The 25,232-nt window shown below is 44.0% G+C and overlaps 1 protein-coding gene across 1 annotated transcript in view; it reads left to right on the top strand.

Moving 5' to 3' along the window:
• Positions 1-24,739, top strand: part of DCBLD1 (discoidin, CUB and LCCL domain containing 1) — a 50,022-nt gene extending 25,283 nt beyond the window's left edge. The window contains exons 3-15 of the mRNA XM_014964782.1: positions 2,307-2,444; positions 3,027-3,078; positions 3,798-3,870; positions 6,110-6,243; positions 10,764-10,804; positions 12,065-12,280; positions 13,006-13,136; positions 14,995-15,142; positions 15,233-15,349; positions 16,839-16,929; positions 18,183-18,232; positions 19,803-19,922; positions 22,378-24,739. Of these exons, the coding sequence (XP_014820268.1) occupies positions 2,307-2,444; positions 3,027-3,078; positions 3,798-3,870; positions 6,110-6,243; positions 10,764-10,804; positions 12,065-12,280; positions 13,006-13,136; positions 14,995-15,142; positions 15,233-15,349; positions 16,839-16,929; positions 18,183-18,232; positions 19,803-19,922; positions 22,378-22,895 (1,829 nt within the window). The 3' untranslated portion in view covers positions 22,896-24,739. The remainder of the gene's footprint in view (positions 1-2,306; positions 2,445-3,026; positions 3,079-3,797; positions 3,871-6,109; positions 6,244-10,763; positions 10,805-12,064; positions 12,281-13,005; positions 13,137-14,994; positions 15,143-15,232; positions 15,350-16,838; positions 16,930-18,182; positions 18,233-19,802; positions 19,923-22,377) is intronic.
• Positions 24,740-25,232: the final 493 nt, after the last annotated feature.

The raw sequence follows: 25,232 nt of genomic DNA, 5'->3' as shown, positions 1-25,232 counted from the left end.
CAAATCTATGCAGAAAACTGATAAACTTTTGGAAAATATTCCTTCCTTCAGTGTATATTCTTTCCTGCTTCTATATCCTTTAAAGAATTAATCCTGAGGAATTAATCCCCTTAGTTTTGAGCTACCTATGGGAGTCTCTCAGTATGCAAGAACTGCTTTTCGCAGAATATAACCATAGCCTGGTAACCCTTCTTGGATTTATTACTTAACAGCAGAAAGTTGTCTTTAGGCATTGCAGGTTGATTCCTTAAGCTGATTGTTTCTGAATTTTTGGCTTTCATTTGGATTATACAACTCCTTGTATGTGTCTAGAGTATTTTATTTTATTGGTTTTGCTTGTATAATTATCTGGAACGTATGTAGACTTGCTACTGGAGAAGACACATAGCCATGATCCGGCACCGGTGTGTGGTTGAGTGAACTAAATTATACCTACAGAGTAGACGGGTCACTGCCGAGCGCTGAGAGGGAGAAAGCCAAAGAGCACCTGTGAGAAAATATGTAGAGACAGTCCCTGAGAGAAGAAGAGAACTAAAGGTTTCTCAGGTGTTTCATTTTGAAGAAATGTGACGTCTCCCTGTCTTCTTTCCCTTTCTCTCTCTTGAAAAAAAAAATAATTTAAGTTAGCACTTTACTTCTCCCACTGCAATCTGACACAAAAGACCTTCTCAAATAAATCACTCGTGCAGTTGTCTGGTATGACACAATGTCAGATGCTGTCTTTTTGATAAGTTCATTTCCTAAGCAATTTGTTTAACCCTTTTTACAGGCATTGTTTTCTCTGACTAAGTCGTGAGTCATTTTCAACACATGAGTACTCCAGGGAAATGTCACACTCGTTGCTTGTTTCTCTGCCTGCCTGGCTTCACCATATGATTTTTATAAGCCAAAAGACAGAGTTCCTCTTTTAGTTTGTCCCATTCTGCTGACAACTGGCTGTCTTTGGATCCGATTGGGCTACTCTGTAGGTTGATACTATGGTTTTATAAGGCAAATGAAGTACTTGGGAAAGACACCCCCAAGAGTACCAAGCAAAATGCAGATGCTCTTAGGACCCCATCAGGAAGGGTACTGCTCATCACAGTTGTGTTGTGCTGTGACTCTGTCTCAGAAATCAGTTCCAAGTTGCTCTTAAATAGCTACCACCAGTAAAACAAGATTGTCTAGGAAAAATCAGAGTGATCATTTTTCATCCCAAGGACTTGTTTTAGGAAACAAAAAAGCTGTCATTCACCTCAACAGAACAGATGGGCTGAGGGCTTGTAAAGGGTCTTGTTTGTTTTTTCTCTTGGGGAAAAAAAAAAACTGTTTGCCATTTAAAAAAAAAAACCTCTTCTTAGCAGTTTATATTGTAAGCATACTCATAAATTCAAAAAAGTGTACCCAAACTGCTTTGGATTTTCTGTGTCGTCTTTGCCTGAGGGCAGCCAGGGACAAGTGTTTGCACCCAGGTGTAGTGACAGAAGACAGGAGTGAAGACTGTGGCAATCTCAAAAGAAAGCTCCCCTCAGGAACCGGCTTCTGAAGGAGCAAATGTAACTATTAAGAGTCCTGGGCACACCTGCTGTCACAAGAAAGGAGTGTCCCAAAGACTGTTCCAAGATACTGCAGTTGATAGCTATAAAACCCTTATCTAATTCAACGTAAGCGCAAGGCTCTTGGCTCCCCGTCCCACTCCTTTAATCTTCTCCTTTCTCTTCCTCTCTTTGTTTAAAACTCCAGAGATTTGAGCTTATACTTCAATGGTCTGATGATGTTTTAAAAAGGAAAATAAATTAGGAGATTTTCTGAGTAAAGTGCTACTGCCTTGTAGTGCAATTTGGCTTGTGGCACACAAGTCCTTGAGAATCAGGTACCCTGTTTGTGATCTTAATCTTTCCTGAATAGCTGCTGTGCTACAGGAGCATGAGCTGTATGCCTCTGGAGAGTTTATCTAGGGGACCCTGTGTAGATCCCTTGGATTGCCTTTGAATGTTCTGTTCTTTTCTCTAATGAGTTACTGCTAGTTGTAAGCATGCTGTACTTCAAAGGCTGAAGGGCATTAATCATCCTCTTAAGGCTTACGTGATGAGAGACGTGGATGCTGGAATTGCTACCGTGGAGAGACAATTGGATGCTGGCCACTCCTTGTCAGGGTAACTTAGGAGCTCATACCCATAAAGGATCGAAGCCAAAACCCTTTTGTCAATATTTGGATTGGTACTGAAGGAGAATGAGCGCGTTATGAAACTCTTCACTAATCCTGAGAATATTCCAGCCTAATTACGTCATCTAAACTTTTGAAATCTTCTTTGTTCTGTCTGTAGGGCCATACTGTGGTAATGCGATGCCTGTCCCCAAAGAAATCATTCTGGATAGCAATGAAGCAACTATTCACTTTGAGAGTGGATCCCACGTGTCAGGACGAGGCTTCCTGTTGTCCTATGCCAGTAGTGATCATCCAGGTAAAGTGAAATCCAAAAATACTGAAGGATTAGTGACACAGTCACCCCTATTTTCATTATCTTCTCTGCACACATAGACTTTAGTTCAAATGTTTGGTCCTAAATATTTCCGGATTAGTGTGAACCACGATATTTTTAACAGCATGTGTGCAAGAAGCAGTTGTAACATTAACCATATAAAATAGCTGCTGAAATCTTACCTATACAAATTGGCCCAGTACAGGGCCATACAGGCCCAGTAAAAGAGAAAATTAGTACCTTCTGCTTGAAGCTCCACTGTATTCTGGGCTCTAGCTTCTATCACCCAGTGATAGAAAGGATGAAGGGATGGGGTAGATTAAGATTTGATTCCTACATTTGATGTTCTGGGGATCTGTGCAACTTTATTGAAGGTGTAAAATGTAAGAAGAATAGAAGAGAGATTAAAAGAATGAGGGGAAACCATAGCTCTTGCTTTCTATCTAATAAAATTGTTTAAGTATTATACAGAGAGATCTCTAAATGTCATTTCATGTGTAGCCAAATATTTGTCTGTATTTCTACGTCTTGCGATGGGGATTGACTTTTGTAAACTTTTCACAGATCTAATCACATGTTTGGAACGAGCGAACCACTACACAAAGGCCGAATACAGGTAAAGAGGGTTTGCAGCTCTCTGCGCTGTAGCTGTCACCTGGTCCGACTGTTAGAGAATGTCATGTAAGGCACGTGCAGCCTTGGTTTTTGGGGGAAGTGAATTTCTTTGAGCTCTGATGCTGCAATAGTCCAAGGCCCAGTTGTGAGAAGCAGTGGTGCAGGACGGAAGTCTGTGGCCCAGAAAGATGAGGGAACAGAGTTACAGAGCAAGTCTCATTTGAGAACACGTATAAGTGGTATATGTAAAAAGGGTTTCCACTTTGAAATTCAAAATAGCCTCAAATTCCAGTGTGTCTCCTAAGAGTGGATCACACCCTAGCTGATACAAGATTATCTGAGGACAAGCTATAATTTCTTGCTTCTTTGAACCTTGTGATAGGGTTTGAAATGGTAATAAATTGTGCTCTTCTGGCTACTGTCTGGATGTGCATGTAGGCTTCTTATCTGGGCTATGCTGAAAACTCGTGAGATAGCATTTTTAGAAAAAGAGAATTAAACAGAAATGCCCTTGCAAAACTGCTTTTCTGGTTCTTTGTGTGCTGCTGTGTACAGTCCACTCATGAACTCCAGGGCCTCCTGGACTCACTAACAGACTATCAGCCAGAAGTTACTGCTAAAATATTTATCATTTTGAGATAATTTCTTTTATGGGAGTTTGTTTCTGTGTATCATCACTACAGTTCACATTTTAAACAAGCCTCTCTTCTCTCACTACAGCAGATACTGTCCCGCTGGCTGCAGAGACATAGCAGGTGACATTTCTGGGAATATCGGAGAAGGATACAGAGATGTAAGTACACAGGATAATGAGGGGAAAATTGTAAAAACAGAAGAGAGAAGCATAGCACAACTTGGTTTCAACTGTTGCAGCTTGGCTTTTGTGAGGAATTCTTCCCAGTTGTGTTAGATATACCTTTTATTATCAGTATATGAGCATGTTATCAGTATACAAGCACAGGGAGATACTTTTCAAACAGACCAATCGATCTTGGGAGAACAAAGTCCATTGATTCTCAAATACACCTACTGGCTTGTGGTTTCTGGCTTTCTGGAGAAACCCTGCACTTTTGAGGCAGTGCTATTCCTATGACTTCAGGTTTTACTAGTTTGGAACCCATGTGCATTTCTTTTCTAAAGCTATCTTTTGTAGGAAAGGAAATACATTTCAGTAACACGCGGGTTTTCTTTACAATTATGCCTGCAGTATCCCAGCAATCTGCTCTGAGATGAAATAAATAATTATACACTGCTTAATCACGTCCCACTGATAACTACAAACCTCTTGGGTTGTTTTAACTGCTTGTTCTTTAAAGCGAAGAAGTTGCCTGAGTGGCTGCATTTATCCACAGTTCACATCACACGGTGCTCTGCCCTCTCTGTGCCCCTCACCCTGGACTCTCCTGTCATGCCTGTGAAATCTTCACATCTCTACGGTGGAGTCAGTTGAATCATACCGCTGAAGTAAAATCCCACCCTATCACAAATATAGTAGTTGCTGAGTTTCCAAAACGTCAGTGTTCACGTTTAACCTGTTCATCCAGTTATTTGAGCACCCTGCTCCAGCCTGGAAAGTGGCAGAGCTGAAGCAACAAAGAAATGCCATTTTACATTCTCATTAGCTGGAGTTATTCCTGCCCTTCGTATGGGTGATTAGGAAAGAAAAGCAGCACATGGCGTGACCTCATGCAGATCTTATCTGCGCTGAGGAATTTTTGAAAGAAAGTTTCCCTCCACTCTTAAGAGGGATTAAGCTTTTCTGGTGGGAAGAACCTGGGGGGCTCCCCTGAAGCCCTGCTGCTTTTGTGTCCCCACCCCTCCCTGGAGGGGACAGACGGGCACCCCAGCTTGTGGAGCAGTTGAGCCCAACCTGTACCCATGTGAACGAGACCAGTAGCCCCCAGGAACGTCTCCTTTGCACCTTTCCACTGGCCCTTCTCTGCCCTGCCCTAGCCCAGTGGTACGTTATTGCCACCTAGTTGGCACACAAGCTGTCCTGCCTGGATTTTTCTGCGTTATCCCACCTGAGATATGGGCCAATGGGCTACACTTTAAAAACCCAGCAGCAGCTAGTCAACACATAGCCAAATCTCCTAATGTGTGCCATGGCCCAAGCCCTAGGGTGCGATAGTAGATAGGTCTGCCTTCTGGCAATCCCATCAAGTAATTACCGTTTTCTCTTTGCAAAGAAGAGTTGCCTTGCATTTGACTTGGTTTTCCTGAAAAGTGATGCGATACTTACCAGGTTAAAATCTTGCAGTGAATTCTCAGAAGCAGATTATTTGCTTTTTCATTTGGAGAAAAAAAAAAAAAAAAAAAGGGGAGTGACAAACCACGCTGTCTGGAGAGTGCTGGGGTTTGCTCCACGCCTGCCTGCAGGGATGCTTTTCTCCGGGTACAAACTCTTCTGTGGCACATGAGACATGATTTTCACACTGATTTTAATGACTGCCCTTCGTAAAAACAGTTCTCTGGAGCTGTGGTCCCTTGGAAGGAATTCCCTCGAGTCCAGCAGCCGCTGGGGGCAGAGGGATTTGCAGCATCCCTTTGGGGAGGATGAGCCTCCTCATGTTTCTTGGTACCACCCCCTTCCCTCGCCCCACATCCCTCTGTGCTTCCGAGGGGAAACCAACCACTCCAGCATCCAGTCTCGTTTTGGGGTGAATCCAAGAAGACTGAGTTATTATTGCAGCGATCACCTTCACCTGCCATTAAAAAATTTCACTCTGTTTAGTAACTACCGCTGGGCAAACGCCGTTACATCCCCTTGGCTGTTGGATTTGCTCTGTGCAAGCCCAGGTAGATACATTATTTGCTTTTTCTTTTGAAAAAAAAAAAAAAAAAAAAAGGTGACTTGGAAACATATTCTTTTCAAAGATTATTGCTCTTTCTCCCTCCCCTGCCGCTGAGTCCTCTTGAGCCTTTGCCGGATTGCGTGAGCTGTAGCAGCGGTGTGCTCGGGGCTCGGAAGTGAAAAGCATTAGCAGTTTGTCAGGCTGATCCTCTGAGCTTTGGCTTGTTCTGCCTTCCAGACCTCGCTGCTGTGCAAGTCGGCCGTCCACGCGGGCGTTATCGCCGACGAGCTGGGCGGTCAGATCAGCGTCACCCAGCAGAAGGGCATCAGCCGCTACGAAGGCGTCGTCGCCAACGGCGTCCCCTCGCACGAGTGAGTACCACCATCAGGGTGTGTGTTTTTGGGGGGAGGGAAAGAAGTTAGGCGTGGGTCTAGGGGCTCTGGGGCTTTGTTTCTACAGCTCTATTAAAATGGTGTTGGCATTGTATATAGGAAAATGTTCCAAGTTTTCAGTGGCTCTATACCACGTAAGGCAGTATTTTCTTTTCTTTTTTTTTTATATTCCTTCTGTTCCTTCCAAAACATATTTGCAAATTACTTTGTTAGCAGATACATGAAAGTATGATGTTCTGCAACAAACACCTTTAATCGATGTGCTAATAAATCATGCTAAATTCATGTTAAAGTTTAAAAAAAGCGAGGAAGAATGAATAAATAAAAAGTGCTGTTGAGCCATAGGGGATTTAATGAACAACTTCTTAAACATTGTGCTTTTGACATGTTCAAAGTTTTTCTCTTTTAGAATATTTATAGCAAGGGTGTTATATTTACCACTTCTCTTCTGACTTTTAATTGTACTGTTGTTGAAGTAGAAATAAATCCTCTAATCTCTATCCAGCACAGTAAGCCCTTCCAGCAACTGCCTCTGTCATTCCTGTTGGTTTATATTTTTTAATTTTCAAATGTTATCTGGATTTTACATGAGGCTTTTTGTAGGAAGGCAAATCTCTTCAGTCCCATAGTGTACAAGAGCTACAGGAATATGTCTTTTTTTATACTTTTTTCCAGTTTTCCCAATGATTTATCCACACCCTCCTGACAATTTTACAATCATGGTTTCACAAAAAAATCCCAAACCCACATTATTTTGATCTGTTGCTGTGCTTAATCTGCAGATTGAAATGCTGTATATGTAAGGGCACTGGAGTATATGAAGCTGGGTAGCATGTAGACCACTAGCTAAAGGTGTGGAAAGCTTAAATATTTTCTATTTCTCTTGAAAGTTAATTGACAAAGAAAATTAACATAAACTTGTCTCGGGCAAAGCAGGACTGAGAGCTCAGCTCAGGCACCAAGTCCCTCTATAAAAAAATAATATAAATTCTTTTCATCACACATGAAACCCTAAATGAACTATTTTGTGCTATCACACTATTATCTAAAGACGTTACAGAACTGTCTACATACATCTGTATGGTCGTGATCCTTAAGAATCCCAGAAGGAGCAACTCGGACAGTAGCACATAAAATGTTATAATGGAAGGCAGCTGGGGTTCCTGTTTGTATTTTTTTCACAGTGGAAGAGCTAGTGGGCAACAAATGAAGCAGATAAGACAGCAAATGTATATGTGCTGGCAGGAAAACACTCTTTGCATAATTAACCCACCACATTAACTGCCAAGCGTCCTTTTAATGTTGCTGCTCACAAAATATCCTATATATTTCACATGAGTAATAGGAGTACTCACAGAGATGCAAACTTGTCGCTGTTACATCAAGTGGGGAAACTCCAATTTGCTTGAAGAAGAGCTGAAACGTGTCCTTCCAGGCTGAACCCAGCCTCCAGGGCTTGAAATTGGCCCATTTAACGTGAGGCCCCTGAGAGAGCACCCCAGCCAGGCGTGCAGCCCCCTTAGCTCTCCTGCCTACGGGGGCAGACAGAGGCACTCCTCCAGCACGGTCCACATCTCAAAGGGGATGAATTGCCCCAAGGAGTCAACTCTTGCTTTCCACAGATTACACAGGGAGCCACAGGCAAATGGGCTCACGCAGGGATGGGTGCCTGCAAGCTAGATGGCACGGATTTTGAGAAAAATGGGAGTGTGAGCACAGCGCTTCTCAGGATGCTTCTGCTGCTTCTGGCAGCTGGGACAGTCCCGGGAGCAGATGAAGTGCTGGTGTGAACCCGTTATCCCAGGGGTGGGAAATAGGAGGACTCAGGGAAATTCTTTGATTTCGAAACATGAAAAAGTGTTCCTAGAAAGAGTGGGTCTATTTACTAATAAAATGAGCCAATGCGTTTCCTGATTTAAAAAGGCTTTTGTAAGAGGCATTTCCAAAGCTGCATGGCTTCCCTGTCCTCAGGATACCTACACGCTGCAAGAAATTCCTGTGGAGTAGCCAGTGGATGTCAGTTTTAAAGGTTTGAATTATTTAGTGACTTGAGCTGAGACTGACCTCACGGAAAGCTGCTGCTGGAGCACATCCAGCTGTTAAATACCTGCCCTGTAAGGTGACGGGGGAGTCATGGCTGGTCCCCCCACCAGCCACAGGAGCTGACCTGGGCCTCCCCAGCGGTGCTTGTTACGCTACGGCACCTGCTGGGTCCTCAGTTCTCACAATCCCTGCCTGGACCCACACCTGCAAAGGCTTTAATGATGATCAATCGGCTGGATTTATTGGGCAATCCCAATATACCCCAGTACAAATAATATGGGGGTTTAACCTTGTCATGTGAGCTGGCCCGTGACTCTACGTCACTGCACGTGAAATCATTTGTCTTTGAAAATGCAAGAGACCACGTGCTCACGAATTGTGAAGGGTGAGATTTGGGGTTAATCTGCGCTGCGTGTAGAAAGCTTGTTTGAGACCGACTTGAGGGGGAAAAAAAAAAGTATCTGATGCTAAGAGAAATTTATTATGGGGAAGCAGGATCCTTTTTTTGCAGAGCTACCAGCACAGGTTTCCCGTGCAGTCCTGCCACTCGTAATGTTGGAGAGGCAGGATCCTGAAGGTTGTCAGGAAAATGAGGGGCACCGGCCAATACCAGCCCTTAAAGGACAAACTGAAATTTGTGTGACAAATGCCACCTGTCACATTAGGAAACTGATGGATTACCACTTACTGAATTAGTTTGTCCTCTTTGGTGACTTGCAGAATGATAGCAGAAATATTTCAGCTTGATTTCGTAGCTTTATAGACCTTAGAAATTCTAACCTCCTCCCTTTGTTGCTAAAATTGCAGCTCTCTATTTGAAAGGGATCTGGGTGACTTTTTTATTACAAAGCATTATCTCATAAATAAGTATTCAAGGAGCGCTGTGATTTCTGTTTGGGGTAGATTTTACTGATCACCATGGGCTTTTATTTTCTTCTTTTCTCTTGAAATGGATTGCTTTGTATTCACTAAGAAAGCAAAAATTGTTTTGGCTGGAATGTGGAACTGGTTTGAAGCGAGCAGAGCACATCTGATCGCCCCTGAGGACTGCCTGGGGGGAGATGTGGGAGGGAGGGCTTGAGTTTCTCCTTCTAGCTGCTCTACCGCCTACGTGCCCAAATAAATCAGCTCCCTCCCAGTGCTCTCCCTCATCTCCAAAGGGCTTCGTTTGCCTGTTGTCGTTAGTTTTCCCTCAGTGACAAAAAAAAAAGGCAGTGTTTTTATTGACCTTGACGTGGGACCGCTTTCCTGTCCCCCTGTTTGCGGGGCTCTCAAAACATATAGCCCTGCTCGTCGCCAGGAGCCCACAGACAGAACCTCGGGGGAAATTTTCGTGGCCAACAACAAAGGGCAGCCTGAAAGGGAGCTGTCTTGACGCTTAAGTGCAGCAGTTGTTTTACTGCTCAGTCACGCTGCTGGCCAAGGCTTTTCCAAAGGGGCAAGCGATGCGTGCAGCTAATTGGAGCGACGTTGAAGGGGTCAGATCTTCAAGAAAGCCAAACGGATTTCACGTTAAAACCCGGGCTTTTTCTTTTTATTAGGCAGCCAGTCAGAGTCGTTGCTTCTGGAATGAAACCCGAGGGGTGTCTTGTTGGGAGTCAGGACGCAGCTCCACGGAAGGCCAAGGAAAGCAGAGCTTTCCCTCACGGCGTCGGTTCTGCCTTGTCCTGCGATGTGCAGGGTTGTGTGGAGTGGCCCAAGAAATGGATTCTCTCCTGAAGCAAAGCAGCCCAGAGCAGGAGGAGGAAGAAAAGCCAGGGCATAGGGGTGGTCCTGTTAATGGCGCAAAAAGAACCATTCCTGACAGGAGCTGTTGGTCAGGGTTATAACAGAACCCGTTCCCACCTAAATTAAAACAAGGGGTAGTTTTCCCTCAGCCTGGCTGGGATACACCTGTAGTCCAAGTAGGACCATCGGAGCTGATGTACTTGGTCACCATCAAGTGTTAACTCTTTCACTGTGCTTAAGGCTGGATTTTCTTCAAACTAGACAATAGAAAATCATTGATTTCAGTGAAGATGCTCTAATTTAAGCTACCGCGGGTGAGGAGACCTGGGCCTGGTGCTGGAGCAGTGCATGGCCAGTACCTCCAGGTCCTGTCAGCTTTTCCATTCCAGGCTCTTTTGAATGTTCTCGTGGTGCTGGTCCGAGGAGCAGAAGGGAAGAGCTTTCCCACTGCGGTACAGAAGCGTGCAGCAAGAGTAATGGGCTGATGGGAGGGGGAGTCCCTTTAAAGCATAACCAGTGCTCAAAACTGTTCAAAAAACTGATGTGAGTTCAGTGACGGTGAGAGATGCACAAGAGTGCTCTTGCTGGGGTTGGTAACCAGCCTGCAAAGTAAGTGGCTGGCTGGCAAGAGATATTTTGCCGGATAAACAGTGATTCTGAAACCGTACCTGGGCATTCCCGTGACCTCCTCCTGAAAGGCTGAGTTACCTTTCTTTCTTTTCTTACAGTGGTTCGCTGTCAGATAAGCGGTTTATATTTACTTCAAATGGTAAGACTAATGGCTTTCTGTTTAGCTATTCAAATTTTACCTTTTTATTTAAGTATTTGCTGTAAAAGTTTTGAAAAGGAACCAGGTGAGTGTCAGGCTGTGTCTAGGAAGGATGTTTTAGGACAGCAATTTTTTTAAATTGGCAAGTTGAATTAAAAAAAAATTGAAGGGATGTGAAGTGAGCTAGGAAAAAACCACAGAATAGGAATAGGTCATACACACATAGATGAGAAACAGAAATAGTGTTCGGCTGTTACATTTCTGGTGCCAGCATATGAAAAATGACAATCAGATAATCCCGTTTTAATGTACTTTAGGCGGCAGAAAATGAAAGCAGTTTTTCTTCAGACATTTATAAATTCCATCTTTGTTATAAAGAAGAGAATGAAAACATAGAGAGGAATGAAAATATATTTACATTGCACTGATACAGAACGAGTTTTTGTTTATGACTTTCCAAGATGCAAAAGTGTCTTTAATCTGTCAAGCTGTTCATTTGCATAAAACATAGCAAAGAGGGGGGAAAAGTTCGTGCTCGTTCATTCGAATTGTATTTCAGTCATCTGAGATAAAATCATTTACTATTTCACTGAAAACTGTAGAGCATGTATAGGCCTTTGAAACTGCCAGGGAATTATTTTTAACTTCATTGAAACCTTATTCCACTGTTTTGTCTGAAGAACCTTGATGTGTAGAAATTTTGCGGGTTCTTTGGTGGAGTTTGTAATACTTACCTCCAGCTATTGTCTTCATGATATCACCTCTTGGCAGCAGTATCAAGGAGCTTCTCTAATGAGTAACTTTTCTAGCCCTAATTACAGGTGAGAATCATGAAATATTTACAGTAAAGTGTTCATTTCAATACAGTGCCTTCATCTGAGAAATGTTTTGTACAGCAAAATTAGTTAGTGCCAATCTCAAAATAAATATTATGTTTCAGAAAGAAAATTTAAAAATATAAGAAGAATTCACAGGAATGAGACACAACTGCCGAGATAAAACAAAAAATGGCAAAAATAGCAGATGTAGAAGGTTTCATGAGTTAAACTAGTAGAGGGCCTGCAGCACTCTGGTACTGGATCATCCACTATAAATTGACTGGCAAACACGAAGCTAATGGATAGCATCAGGCTAGCACTAGATTAAGCAACATCTGACTTTGCCGGTGTGGGTGGTCTTCATATGTTGCTAGCCTAATATAAAAATATGCTGTGAAAACGCAAAATAACTCCTTCTGCCTGTCTGTGTGGGGACTCCTAGGCTGCAACAAATCTCTCAGTCTGGAAGAGGGATTCCTCTCCAAGAGCCAGGTTACTGCATCTTCCTACTGGGAGGAGACAAACGAATTTGGGCAACTGTTCCAGTGGTCTCCTGACAAGGCTTGGCTTCACGTCCCAGGACTGGCTTGGGCCTCTAACCACAGCAGCAATCGTGAATGGCTGGAGATAGACCTGGGAGAGAAGAAGAGAATAACAGGTATGTCACTGCCTGGCTATTAGGAGCTGGGGATTCAGCTGGAGAAGAAACTGAATGCAGCCAAAAAGCTAATAATGCTTTAATGTAGTGTTTCTTTCATTAAATGTAACAAAATGTTCTGCAGTGAGGAATATTGTTTTCCTATTTAAAAAATCATGGCTATTTACAAGACTGGTCTTCCTATGGATATAGGATTGAAGTCAACTGTCATGCTTGCCTGATCTGTAAACGCACTGTCACGCCCCAAACAAAATACACAGGGAGCAGTAAAGTCTGGATGGATGATAAATGATTGCTTAGGATCTATTAAAGATGCAGTTCTGGAATCAATAAGAAACATTAAAATCACAGCCTTTGAAACAGTGGTCCAGGTGAAGGAAATGCCTGATTCCAACTCCTAGTTGAGTTATAAAAATGTAAATTGCAGTTGCTGCTAAAGATGTAAAGATTAATTATATGGACCACAACATCAAAAAGCAATTACCATTTTTGGAGCTATTCATTTGAGCTCTGTTAAAAATTCCATTGCTCTAAATTCACAATTTAAAACTGATTTCCATTCTTCACTCAACTTTTAAACTCAATTCCAACATAGTTTGAAAAATTAATTAAGACTTTGAAGGCAAAGTTCTCCGAATTGTTTTGGCTTCTGTGTTTGCATTTGAAAATGTTCCTTTAAAACAGACACCTAACAAATGAAAATGTATTTTGCCTTTTGTTAAAAGGGATTAAGACCACTGGTTCTGGATCCACGATGCTGAATTTCAACTTTTACGTAAAGACATTTACAATGAACTACAAAAATAACAACTCAAAATGGAGAACTTACAAAGGGATTCTGAGCAATGAAGAAAAGGTAAGGGAAAGTGGGAGGGGTAAGAAAAGACAGAGCAATAATGCGTACGCTGCCTTGACATTGAAGGGCAGGCTTTCACTGTCAAGAAAGATTAGGAGTTTCAGACTTGTCTAGACTTGGGTTGTCTTCACCGGTGTAATTTATGGCCAAGGAGTAGATAGCGAGCTTGTCGAAACAAAGCAGTTACCCAGGGCTTGCTGAAGTTTTGAGACACACGCAGGGAGGCATATGTATGTGTGTGTCCCTTTTTTTTTTTTTAAAAAAAAAAAACACAACAAACCACCACTGTGTAATTAAAGCTGTACAACAGGCTGTTTGGGCAAGTCTAATGCTCAGCTCAGTGCTTGCCTACGCTAGGAACACTGCACCAGTGCAGTGGTTGGTTTGGCACCAGCAAAGCTGAGATTCAGCTGTAGATGCACTGGGATGGTCAACCCACCCCCCCTACTCCCCCCATGAGAGAAACAACCAACTCTGGTAAAAGCACAGCTCTGCTGGTGGAGCTGCTCCTGTGGACCCAGCTCCTGCTTGGCCGTATTATGGTCACCAGGGGCTGCACCGCTGCCCACCCCTTGCTGGTGGGACCCTTCTGACACCAGGTTGTGGGCACAGCCTGCGTCTGTTAGGAACTGATGTAACTGAACACAAAAAATAAATGCTTTTACACCAAAACACTTGTCTGCACAACAGCTCTCTCAGACTCAATGTCACTTTAACAATGAGCAGATAAAAGCAGTGCAAATAGTTCCTGCAGACAAAGGATGTGCTGCACAGCTCCATCTAATAACATTTTCCCCTGAAAACCTCATCTTTCCTTTCAAACAAACAAAAAAAAGACCACCTCGAACCAAAAGCACCCTCTCCCCTACAACATTCAAAGTCAGACCTTCACCCATCATTTCTGAGGGAGCTCTGCTTGCCTCAGGATAAGGCTCTACCTGGTCCTCAGTCCTGATGGCAGTTTTTAAAAACTTGGTAGAGCTGTAGAGAGGTCTCCTGCTAGCTGTGATTTTCTTAGCTTATATGGCAAGGAATTTCACTGCGAAACATTAACTGGCTTGATATTTTTGTTATACTGAACAGGTGTTAAACTGAAATTGTGTTGGCCCAAAAAGTGACAAGTCAATCTAGTAGTGGCTGAACTGTGAAGGCTGCTATTGAAAACCTGCAGGTTTGCAGTTTTCCACAATGACTTGTTATATACAAATAATCTTATGAAAGTATTATATATGATCTTAGTTTCAGCTAAGGTACACGAAAAAAACCTGTTCCCTGTCCCATCGGAACCCCATGTGGCCTGACATTTTATCTGAGATGTGCTGAGCTCACTTCCCTATCTCATCAGGCTTTTAAGTTGTCCTAGATCATGCTGAAGCATCTCCAAGAATTAATTTTGCAAGGACTAATGTTCCGTACATGGGCTGAGCTGATGCTGGGAAATACAGCGTAAGTGCAGGGAAAAGGAGACAACTGCATCACTCTTCAAGCTTGATACAGAAAACTGACCTTTTCACTAAAATGTCTAGAAATACTTTATTTTTTTTCTTTTTACATTTTTATCCCCTGTTGCCCAAGTAAGGCTGCTGCAGTGCTACTAATCAAAAATGATAGCATTAGGCCAGCATACATTAACTAGAAATTACACAGAATTGAAGCAGAGTGATAATCTTTCTTCTCCGAGCTAACAGAAAAATGTGATCATCTGCTTCTGTCAGAACTAAAAAGATTATTTTATCCCAGAACTCTCAATTCCAAAAATCTTGTGGCTGCATCCCAAATTACCAGTATATCAGTTTTAGGATAATGCAAATCTTTGAAGTTAAAACAGAGTAAAACGTGTGCTTGTGTTTCCTTGCAGGTATTCCAAGGCAACTCCAACTCTGGTGACATAGTACGCAATAACTTCATCCCTCCGATAGTGGCCCGTTACGTGCGAATTATCCCTCAAACCTGGAACCAAAGAATAGCGTTGAAGCTGGAGCTGATGGGTTGTCGAATCATGCAAGGTATGGGGTAAGCAGTGCTGCCCAGGCATGGTGCCCCCAAAGCCCCCTGTGCTGCTGCAGTGCCACTGATGCCCCCCTTCTCTTTTGCAGCTAATAGTTCGTTTACACATTCAATGTGGCAGAGACCAAGCCAGAGCACAGAAACCTCCCTTGGAAAAGAAGACAGGACTGTTACGGAGCCCATCCCATCGGAAGAAACTAACTTGGGTAAGACTACCTTGCACTGCACTTTCTTCAGCCCAGCCTTGAGTGAACTTTAATCTTAATCACAAATCAAAACTTTTATTTTCCCTTCAGACTTCATTGAAGGTTAACGACAGAGAGAAGAGGGAGGAGCATATGTTCTTTTTGTCTTAAGGCACAGAAAGAGATTGAAAACCTTAATTTTCTTTGATGTGTGAAACATCAGGCTGTGGTTTCCCCGTCATATTGGTTTACTTGCCACGCTTGGTAGGTGGCTCAAGGGACTATACCGAGCACTCATTAGCATTTTTTTGAGGAGCTCTTCCTCACTCTCTTCGTATATTTTACAATTTTTGTGATACATGAGGCAGTGGTCTCACAAAAATGTTACCTTCTCTCTCTGCAGCCATGGCTCCTCCCAGAGCAGGTCCCCAGATCGAAGCAACACACAGTAGTGCATGGTTGTGTAACTAAACACTTTTTCCTAGTGCCTGTGTTCACCGGGAAGGCAGAAAACCTTCATTCTCCTACTTCTCCCTGAATATGCAATCTTCATCCTTTAACATTGTGGACCTAATTTCTTAGATCTTAAAAAGCAAGCAAATGAAATTTGTTGTTTATACTGACCATTTGGTGGACCTCTAGCCAGGTGGGAACTACCAGACCCACCACACCAAACACTGCTACCCATTAGGTAGCTGATAGTTGTAGGAATGTCTCTGTAAAAAACTGGCTGTAAAAAGCAAGAAAAAGCTGTAAGAAAAAAAAGCTCTTCTGAAACTGCATTGCTCTTGCCAAGAGCAAGCTCAGTTCGTCTGTGCAGCGGTATGGGTAAATTGTATCCATGTTCACTGAAAATGAAATATACTGAGTTTTCATCTGCTAAATTGTAAATACCCTGTGGACACATGTCCTACCTTATTCTTACAGCCTGGTAAGTGTCTGTAGGAATAGCAAATGGTGCACTCCTGACAAAAGAGCCACCCCACTGCTCATTTTCAAATCCCTGTTCTAAACTATGTTGTGTTAGTATTTAACAGGGGCTAAATGGGTTTTTCCCTAGGTCCACTCCAGGAAATCCTTGAATTATTTTGACTGAAATGTTTTCAACCAGTTCAGCATGAGCCAGATACTCAGCATGTAAAATTGCAGCCTTATTTTTGGCAGTTTTATAAGCAACTGAAAACAGAGTTGTTATGAGTGACTTTTTGTAAGTTACCTAGTGTGTAATAAAAAAGAACTGCTCTTTGTGAGGATGCATATAGATACTAAGCCAAGTTTCAGCCCTGAGACAGTATATTTAACTCTCATCTCAACACTGTTCCACATAGGTACATGTAGGCTGAGGGAAAGGTCTTACAGTTTTATAGTTTCACATTTTCATGCTCTCTTGCAAGGAGTGTTCCTGCAAGATTATCTGCTTTTTACTGTATTCTCTGTAGTAAAAATTACCTGCTTCAGAGCAATTTGCCTTTTAAACTTTTATCTTTTTTTTTTTTTTTTTTTCATGCAGGCTTGAAGCTTACAGCCATAATTGTCCCCATCCTCATCGTGCTGTGTCTGTTCGTGTTCTCTGGAATTTGTATCTGTGCAGCCCTGCGCAGGTAAGATACTGGCTTTTGTCATAGGAGGCATTTGTGGCTACCTAGCCAGCACCTCCAACTGCCTGCCCTCTTTTTCCTTTTAAACTTTTTTTTTTTTTTTTTTTTTTTCTCATGCAGGCTTGAAGCTTACAGCCATAATTGTCCCCATCCTCATCGTGCTGTGTCTGTTCGTGTTCTCTGGAATTTGTATCTGTGCAGCCCTGCGCAGGTAAGATACTGGCTTTTGTCATAGGAGGCATTTGTGGCTACCTAGCCAGCACCTCCAACTGCCTGCCCTCTTTCCAGATCCTCTTTACCAGGGAGCTGGAAACTGATCCTGTTTGGCAGTCTTCCTTTTAAGTAGAACTCATACCATGTCTCTGTAAATTGTATTTGTTATTTTACATCTCCCCTAGTTGGTCAAAAACGCAGGTAAAGCAGGTTAGATCTGCACACCCCAATTTACAGTCCAGTGTAACCAGCTGTTCTTTTCACCCTACAAATACTAAGGTGTAAATCGGTCCAAGATGGAGTAGTTTCCACACCAAAGCAAGTAAAAACTCAGCAAGGAGAGGATTTGAGCTATTTATCTGGACCATTTTCTTTTATTTCCCTCCTGTTGTGCTTCTGCTTCGCAGTCCCTTAAGTTAGAGCACCCAACCTAGGGGCTGAAAGCTGAGCCCTGCTGTAAGGATTTATTTGTACACACACACACTTGTGAGCAGCTAATACTAAGCCACTTCATTTCACGAGCCAGAGGACTGGAAGCAGCACTGCTCACCGGGGTCCATGCTGGATGTCCATTCATAGGAACCTACACTTGCACATGGAGCTGGGAGATGCTGCTGTCAGCAGGTGGGGATCTGGAAGTATAAGCAATGCTCTGGTGGTGTTGCTTCCTCCCTAGCAGCACCCAGCTCTGCCCTGCATTCCCAGAAAGTCTGTAAACTAGCTAAAGAATTCAGCAGAGGCAGTGTCCCACCAAAACATAACCCGGAGTGACACATATGGCCATGGACACATCAAATTGATGAGTGCCAGTCACAGGAAATGTGAACACCGGCACTCACAACTTGCACATAGATGGGGAAAAACAAAATGTTGAAACCCTGGGTTGTGTATGCCTTATGTTATAGTAGACACCAGCCTCCAGAAACTAAAAATGAAGCTTTGTCTTCAGCCACTAAACACAAAGGCCCTCTCTGCTGGAGCTAAGGCGTGAAGCTGAAATGCTGTGAGTGCAGATGTTTATAAATGCTTTCTTCTCCTTGCAGGCGAGAAGCCAAAGGACTTTCTTATGGATTATCCAGTGCTCAGAAATCAGGTTAGTGGAGAATCACGTGCTTTGTCCTGTCCTGTCCTGTCCATCGGGCCAAGGGGAAGGGGTTTATGCAGCTAAGCGTGAAATGCCTGTGAAATAGCATCCACTTCTCTTCATTCAAATTCACTACTTCATACAAGGGAAACAGCAAACGATAGTCCCACTTGTGTCATCCTAGCACAGTGCCCTGAGAAACAATATAATTTGGTTTCTATGACAGAAAGGCAATTAGCAAAAGATCTATTATACAAAGCGCATAAATTAGCATGTAAGAGTGCTCCCAGGTGCCCTCCATTTCCTTCCCTCCTCCAAAATACCTATTTCGCAGAAAATTGCTGCTTTCCTTTTTTTTTTTCCCCCCTACAGCAGAGGGGATTGCCTTTCTCCAAGAGAGCAAAGGCTAATAATTTTTTATGGCTTTAATATTTGCATCTTGCTGCCCTCCCTGGGTGGGACTGTATTTATAAATTCTAACATTACTGAATTGTACTTCACCTGTAAAATCTGAATAGGGGATCAGCTTGAGGAGGTGCTTCAGGAGGTGCCTGCAAAACCTCAGTGAAGTGACAATCTCTGTCTTGCTCAGTAACGCTTTCTAATGTGGGGTCTGCCATCAGCTTGGAAGTTGGGGTTTAGCTGTTTTTCCTGGCCTGCCTTCTCTACAGAAGAATATCCTACTGAATGTCAGCTTTCCATAAAAAAAGAAACCACTAAGCAATCCATGTCTCTTGACAAGTGCCTCGCAGTAGCTCAGCTCCAAAATTTCATCCCTCAGCAGGTGCTGACGTCAGTGAAAAGAACACTGTTACCCACTGCAGCTCGCCCTCATTAGAAAATTAATTTGTACTTAACATCATATTTGCTAATATGATTTTTCAAGGTCACATCATAATCCTTTCTCACTTGCTAATGAGGACAAATCCCAAGAAATTGGAGATAGCCTCTTACCCAGTCAGTTCATTTGTAGCTTGTGTGCTTCATAAAACAAGCTCCTAAGCCCTGGTGAACCAGGCTTGGGACTTAGAAAGCTGGGAGTCGAACCTGCCTCTCCACAGACCTCGTGTCGCAGGCTCCAGGCAAGTGCCTGACACGGTGGATTTTCTCTTTTCTGTCTCACGAGGCTGTTGTGAGAATGAATTAATTGGTATGTGCTCAAATATCAAGGAAACGTAAGCCATACTGGTTTACTGAAAAAAAATTAATAGTTATTAAGCAGTATTTTTGCCACGTAAGCAATGGCAAAACGTGTAACTGATTTAAAGCTGGTATTTTACTGATACACTTTGTTTAAGGCATCAGTGCAGGCACCTACAGAGTTTGAGTCCTTCTTGCCAAGAAAGTCCTCTATATTTCATTTTCACTTGGAAATCCCAGCTGATGATTCACTTTTTCCCTTTCACCCACCAAATTTAGGGGCTGCTTTTTTTTTTTTCCTGCAAACAGCTCATTTCAGTCTTGCCTTTTAACTGCTTCAATATATCAACAGCGATGAGTATTTACACCAAAAATTAAACTTTCTGATAAGCCTTCTGCTTAGGAGCATTTAACTTATATTTTTATTTCTTTACCATAGGTTGTTGGAAACAAATCAAGCAGCCCTTCACCAGACATCAGTCGACTGAATTTACCATCAGCTATAACAATGAGAAGGAGACACCACAAAAACTAGACCTGGTCACCAGTGACATGGCAGGTAAGAGCTGCTCCCCCTGCGATGCCTTGGTGTCGCTCTGCAAGCAGAGCAGGGAACGGGAGAGGGATGGGCCAGCAACGTTACAAGCTCCAGCTCTCACACAAGCCCAGGAACAGATTTATCTGTGTTCATCCCAGATGTACAGTGAAGGAGCTAAATATATCAGTGGAAAAAAACCCCACTATTTTGGAAATCTTTTCTTGGAGTTTTTGGGAAAGATTCCCTGACTCTGAAATAGTTAGAGCTGAAGGTAACCATGGAAGGCAGTCAGGCATGGATGCACTGCAGGAATGTGCCTCGGATAGGATAGTTTGACTTTGCTAATTAATTTCTGTGTTTCTATTTAAACACAAATGTCTCTGGAAATGGAACAAAACATAATGCCCCTTGCTGCTGAGCAAATAGAAAACTTGCTTAGTTGGTTTGCAGTGGGATTTCACGCCCAGCTGGAAGTCGTGCTGAGACCCCTGCGCAGCTTTCCTGGTACTTGAACTATTTCAGAGACGAGGGCCCCTGAGGTGGAAGCAGGTAGATGAGGGAGAAGGAAAAAAACAACCACAGTCCTTCTCTCCTGTGCTACCTTGGCTCCAGGTCACTGTTTGGATAGAGCGAATCCTCACATCAGTACTATTTGCATCCCAAAGGGATGGTTTTTAATTCATCCTCTTAGCACTTCGTATCCCTGCCCAGTTTAGTCTGTCTGGGAAGGCTAGTGAGACCAGCCATTTCATAGCATCAGTGATCAGCAATCTTCCAGGAAGATTAATTTGCTGTTTCCAGGCTCCAAACCATAGAAATTCCTTAGAATTTCTCCACTGTGTTTGGCAGAGAAATACATTTGAAAAACAAATGGATGGTTACTGTAATTCCATATGGTGCTACCCTGGATATCTTTCAAAGATGGTTTCAACCCTTTACAGAAACTTTCAATATAAATATGCAGAGACCTATAAAGCAGCTATATTTCATGAAGGAAAGGGAGTGAATAAAGGTTGCTCACAAATCATGGTCACCTGGCTCCCCCGGCCGTGTCTGGGAGGACTCTGCTCTCTCCATCCTCCCCTCCCGCCCTGTGTGGGAAGTCTGGACTCTCAGCCTGGCCAGGCAGCTCCCCAGCCTTAGCATTTCACCTACAGTCTCCTTAAAAATAGAAAACATGAAATAGAAATGTGAACGCAGCCCAGAAATGTGCCATTTAATAATTTAATTGCAGAGGGCACACAGATTACATACAGGTTAACGTGCTGCCTGAAATTCCCCTCCTGCCTTTAAATCCCTGGCTGCCAGTTCCCGGGAGCAGCCAGGAGCGAGTGGAGATGCTTCATCCCGAGCGAGGGAGACTGCTGGGGAGGGCGGCAGCGACGCCGGGGAGAGAGCTGCACCACTTACTTAGTGAAATATCATAACACCTTCACCCTACATGCTGAAGTTTTGGGAAGCAGCCAGGAACTGCCAAAAAAATTCACAGGACATATGGGATCGGATTCGACGCTCATGTCAGATGAGCCCCGATGCCAGCAGAGAAACCGAGCTAACTTCTTCACGCCTGCGTCAAAACATGATACTTTAGCAGTGTCATTTGCTAGAGCTGTTCAGGCCACCGTATGTATCCCTTGGAGATTGTCACCAGCACCAGAGCGAGAAAGTTAGAACGCTGAATTTTCTCATAACCGTTTTACTGGGTTTTTTGAAAACCCTGTTAAGTCCAGCACTCCCTTCTTACCCGTCAGCCTCCGCCACTGGAGCTGTGAACACGCGCTGCTTGTGGCCGTGTTTCCTCCACCCTGCTCCTGCTTGGGACCTTTACCATCCTCAGCCCCCTCCCTGCCACCCCCCTTGACCACGGGTGACCCCCGGTTCCTCTGGCAGTGCTGGTGGCACTTCTCCGCCTGCGCTGAGCTGGCTTAGCACATTTCACACTTCCCTTGACTCCCTTGGCTGCAGTTCTGCCTAACTTCATCCTTCCTGTCAGTCACCTACCACGAGATGCCTTTCAAATAGAGCCAGCACTTGGTCGGGGCTTGTTAAGAATCCTCCGGGCATTTTAATTATTTCAGAAGTGGAACACTTGGCTTTGGAGAACTTCATGTTTGTAGATCTCCATGCAATGTCCAGTCTGTTGCTGGTATTTTGTTGACTTCTCTTTTCCTAAGGCTTTTGAGTATACTCCAGAAATGATGCTAATTTATTTGGGTGGGTGGGTGGGGAAAGGGAAGGAGGGAAAGGCAGGCAGATTGGAGCTCTCCCATGGAAGAGCTTCTGCCATCTCTGCAATGCTTGTTCACTGAAGGAGGTTACAGGACCGGTGCTGGGGCAAGGTTTCCTCACGCCCCTGATAACCACATGTTTGATGAAATGAGTCATTTTTCAACATAGCTTACTTAGCAATATCTATGACTTGGATACATAAAGTGATCTGTCTGTGCCTTATTGAGCAGTTCATGCTTCCTTTTAGATTATCAGCAGCCTCTCATGATCGGGACCGGGACGGTCACACGGAAAGGATCTACTTTTAGACCCATGGACACGGAAGATGAGGCAAGAAGGGGGAGTTCAGAGTTCGAAAATCACTACCACTGTCCGCTCAGAGCTACCCGGCACGAGTACGCGCTGCCCCTCGCCAGCCAGGAGCCCGAATACGCCACCCCCATCATTGAGCGGCACGTCGCAAGGGAAAATAATTTCCCCTCTGAGAACGGCTACAACGTACCCGTCGCCTCCTCTCAGAAACACTCCCTTTCTGCCGGCAGCTTCTCCAGCTCGTGTAAGACCGACCTCAGGAACGGAGACTATCAGACACCCCAGAGCATCATAAACTACGACAAGCCCAAAGCTAACGGTGTTCTGAGCTCCGTCAGCTACAGCACGGACTACCAGAAACCCCAGCCCAACGCCCTGGGCAGCGAGGGCTACTCCACCCCCAGAGACTGCCTGAAGCCCATCAGCCAGACAGCAATGACAGCTCTCCTGTGATCCCCCCAGCCCCAGGGCGCCCCGCGCGGGGACGGCGATGCGCGAAGCCAAAACAGGGTTTGGAGGGGCTCTGCCGCGGGAGGCAGAAGGCAAACAAGCCCTGTGTACATAATATTGCAGTCTTGCTGGGTTCTGACATCTGAAGAAAGCATATGCTGTTTATCACTGTTTATAGCAAGAGAGATGTTATCAGTGAAGACTGTACATCTTATTTTCTGTAACTGATCGCAGTGCTCCACTTGCAATGTGTGCAATTTGTACATAGCTTTTATTTAAGGAAAATTTCTTAAGTTTCCTTTTCACCTGGGGGACTGAAAGGATTGCAGAAACGCCTATTTAAGAAAAACAGGCCTCCTTCTCTGTCTTTACCTGCTGTTGTACCAGCAGCTGTAAATGGTGTATCTTACAGTTGTGGTGATTCATCTCCTTTCCTACGATAACTGAAGATAGGGCAGCACTGTTGTTCTTACTGGGAGGGTAGAAGTAAAACTACTTGAAGCATAAAGTGCACGAGAGAGAGCAGCTGAGCATTTAAATACTGTGCTCAAACCCCCCTTCCCAGCTGCTTTGTTAGCAGCAATCCTTACGTGCTTGAAGTTGATCTAGCGTATGAGCTGAGCCTGTCTAATTTGCTATTCATATTAGAAACAGGTAGAAAGGCTGAAACCAGTTTTGGGTTCAAGCCATGGTGAGCACTCTGCAATAGAAAAAAAAACAAAACCAAACAACAAACCAAATAACTGTCAATCTGTGGGGGTTTTTTTGCCATGAAGCGTGTGTGGAACCAAAATGTGAATTTACAGCTGAGAATTAAATCCTGTTCAAGCCCTAGCTGATGTTTTTTTGCTGCAAAACTATAAGGAAATTTGTTCTTTGGCACAAAGCAGCCAATTTCCTGAACTCTTAATTGCTTCACCAGGTATTTTTCTGTCTTACAAATTTAGTGTAACACTTCTATTTGATATATTTTGACCAAGTAAACCACAGTGTGTGTGTATGGCTTACTGTTGCAGTTAAATTTGCAAGACAGCACAGTGGTTTTCAAATAATAGTCTTTCTTTTGCAGCTAGTGTGACCCTTAATTCTGTTTTTGGACAAACTTGAAAAAGAGGTGGGGATGGGTGCAATGTACCACAGAGCAGCTGGCTCCTCTTTCACCAGTGGTGTCATTGAAGCAAAACAGCTCCTGGTAGCAACTGGGACCGGCCGCTGCCCTTCTGCCTGCAGTGCTCGGAGCGTCACTTTGAATTTAAAACCTTGTCCTAAAACGTCAAAAAGAGGATATACTTCTGGGAAGGAAGAATGGTGCTATATTTAAAGAACAAGGCTGGGGAAACGAGACCAGGAAAACCTGTGAGCTCTGAGAAAGCCGCTGTCTGAAGGCCCTCCCTTTCCTCGCGCGCCAACCAGGGATAATTTGCAAAGGACGCAACGAAGATCTGAGGCCTGTTGGCTTTCAGATCCTTGTTTGGAAAGTGGTGTCAGAGCCCACACTAGTTGCAGTGATGCTGCTCGCAAATAACCCTAACTCCAGCCATACCTCACCTTAGGGCGAGCTCTTAGTGGGCTCTTTGCTTGTGTTGAGGCCTCGCGCGGTGCCATTCCCTCACGCCGCCACCCTGTGCATGCCATTCCCCTGCAAGGTCCCCCGGTGGAGGGAGGTTACCCCATCCTCCCCTTCCCGTCTCTGCTGTCGATGCGGTTTGTGTGAAAATGTCTAAAACACCTCAGGTCCCAAAGTGAAACAGCAGCAGCCTGTTTGTCAGACCGAGCCGGGCGGCGTTGTTCACCTTCTGTTGTTTACATGTCTCTGTAAATAAAGAACACGGGTTATTTGTAAATCAGCCACCCGGGCCTACTGCTGAACTTGGCAAATTCCCCATCGCTGGGCGCCCCCTCTCCTCACACCCCCGTGGGGCGAGGAAGAAGCCTCCCTTACGCCCTGCAAAAGCACCAGTGGTGCAGAGGCAATTCACCGTCCCCAAGTGAGGGGCTAAAAAAAAAGATTCTCTCCATGCCCCATGTAGCCCAGCTTTGCTTTCTGCCCCATAGCTCTCCAGAAGCAGCGCCCAGGAACAGCCCAGCCCCACTGCTGGATGCATATAATTGAGGAAAGGATGAGGACGCCCTCCTGATGAGCCTGAAACCAATACTCCACCCACGCAGCTAATTAGCCCAACTTGTCGCTTTACAAACAAGTGGCATTCATTAATCAGGGCTACTCCCCACCACAGAATTGCCTAGGTTGGAAGGGACCTTTAAGATCATCTAGTCCAACCATCAACCTAACTCTGACAAAAAAAACCCCAAAAAAACCAAAACAACAAAAAGCCAACA

Source organism: Calidris pugnax, unplaced genomic scaffold (assembly GCF_001431845.1).
Source record: "Calidris pugnax isolate Ruff unplaced genomic scaffold, ASM143184v1 scaffold219, whole genome shotgun sequence".
NCBI classification, from domain to species: Eukaryota; Metazoa; Chordata; class Aves; order Charadriiformes; family Scolopacidae; genus Calidris; species Calidris pugnax.
Note: the sequence above shows the minus strand (reverse complement) of the source record. Positions and strands in the feature narration are given on the sequence as shown.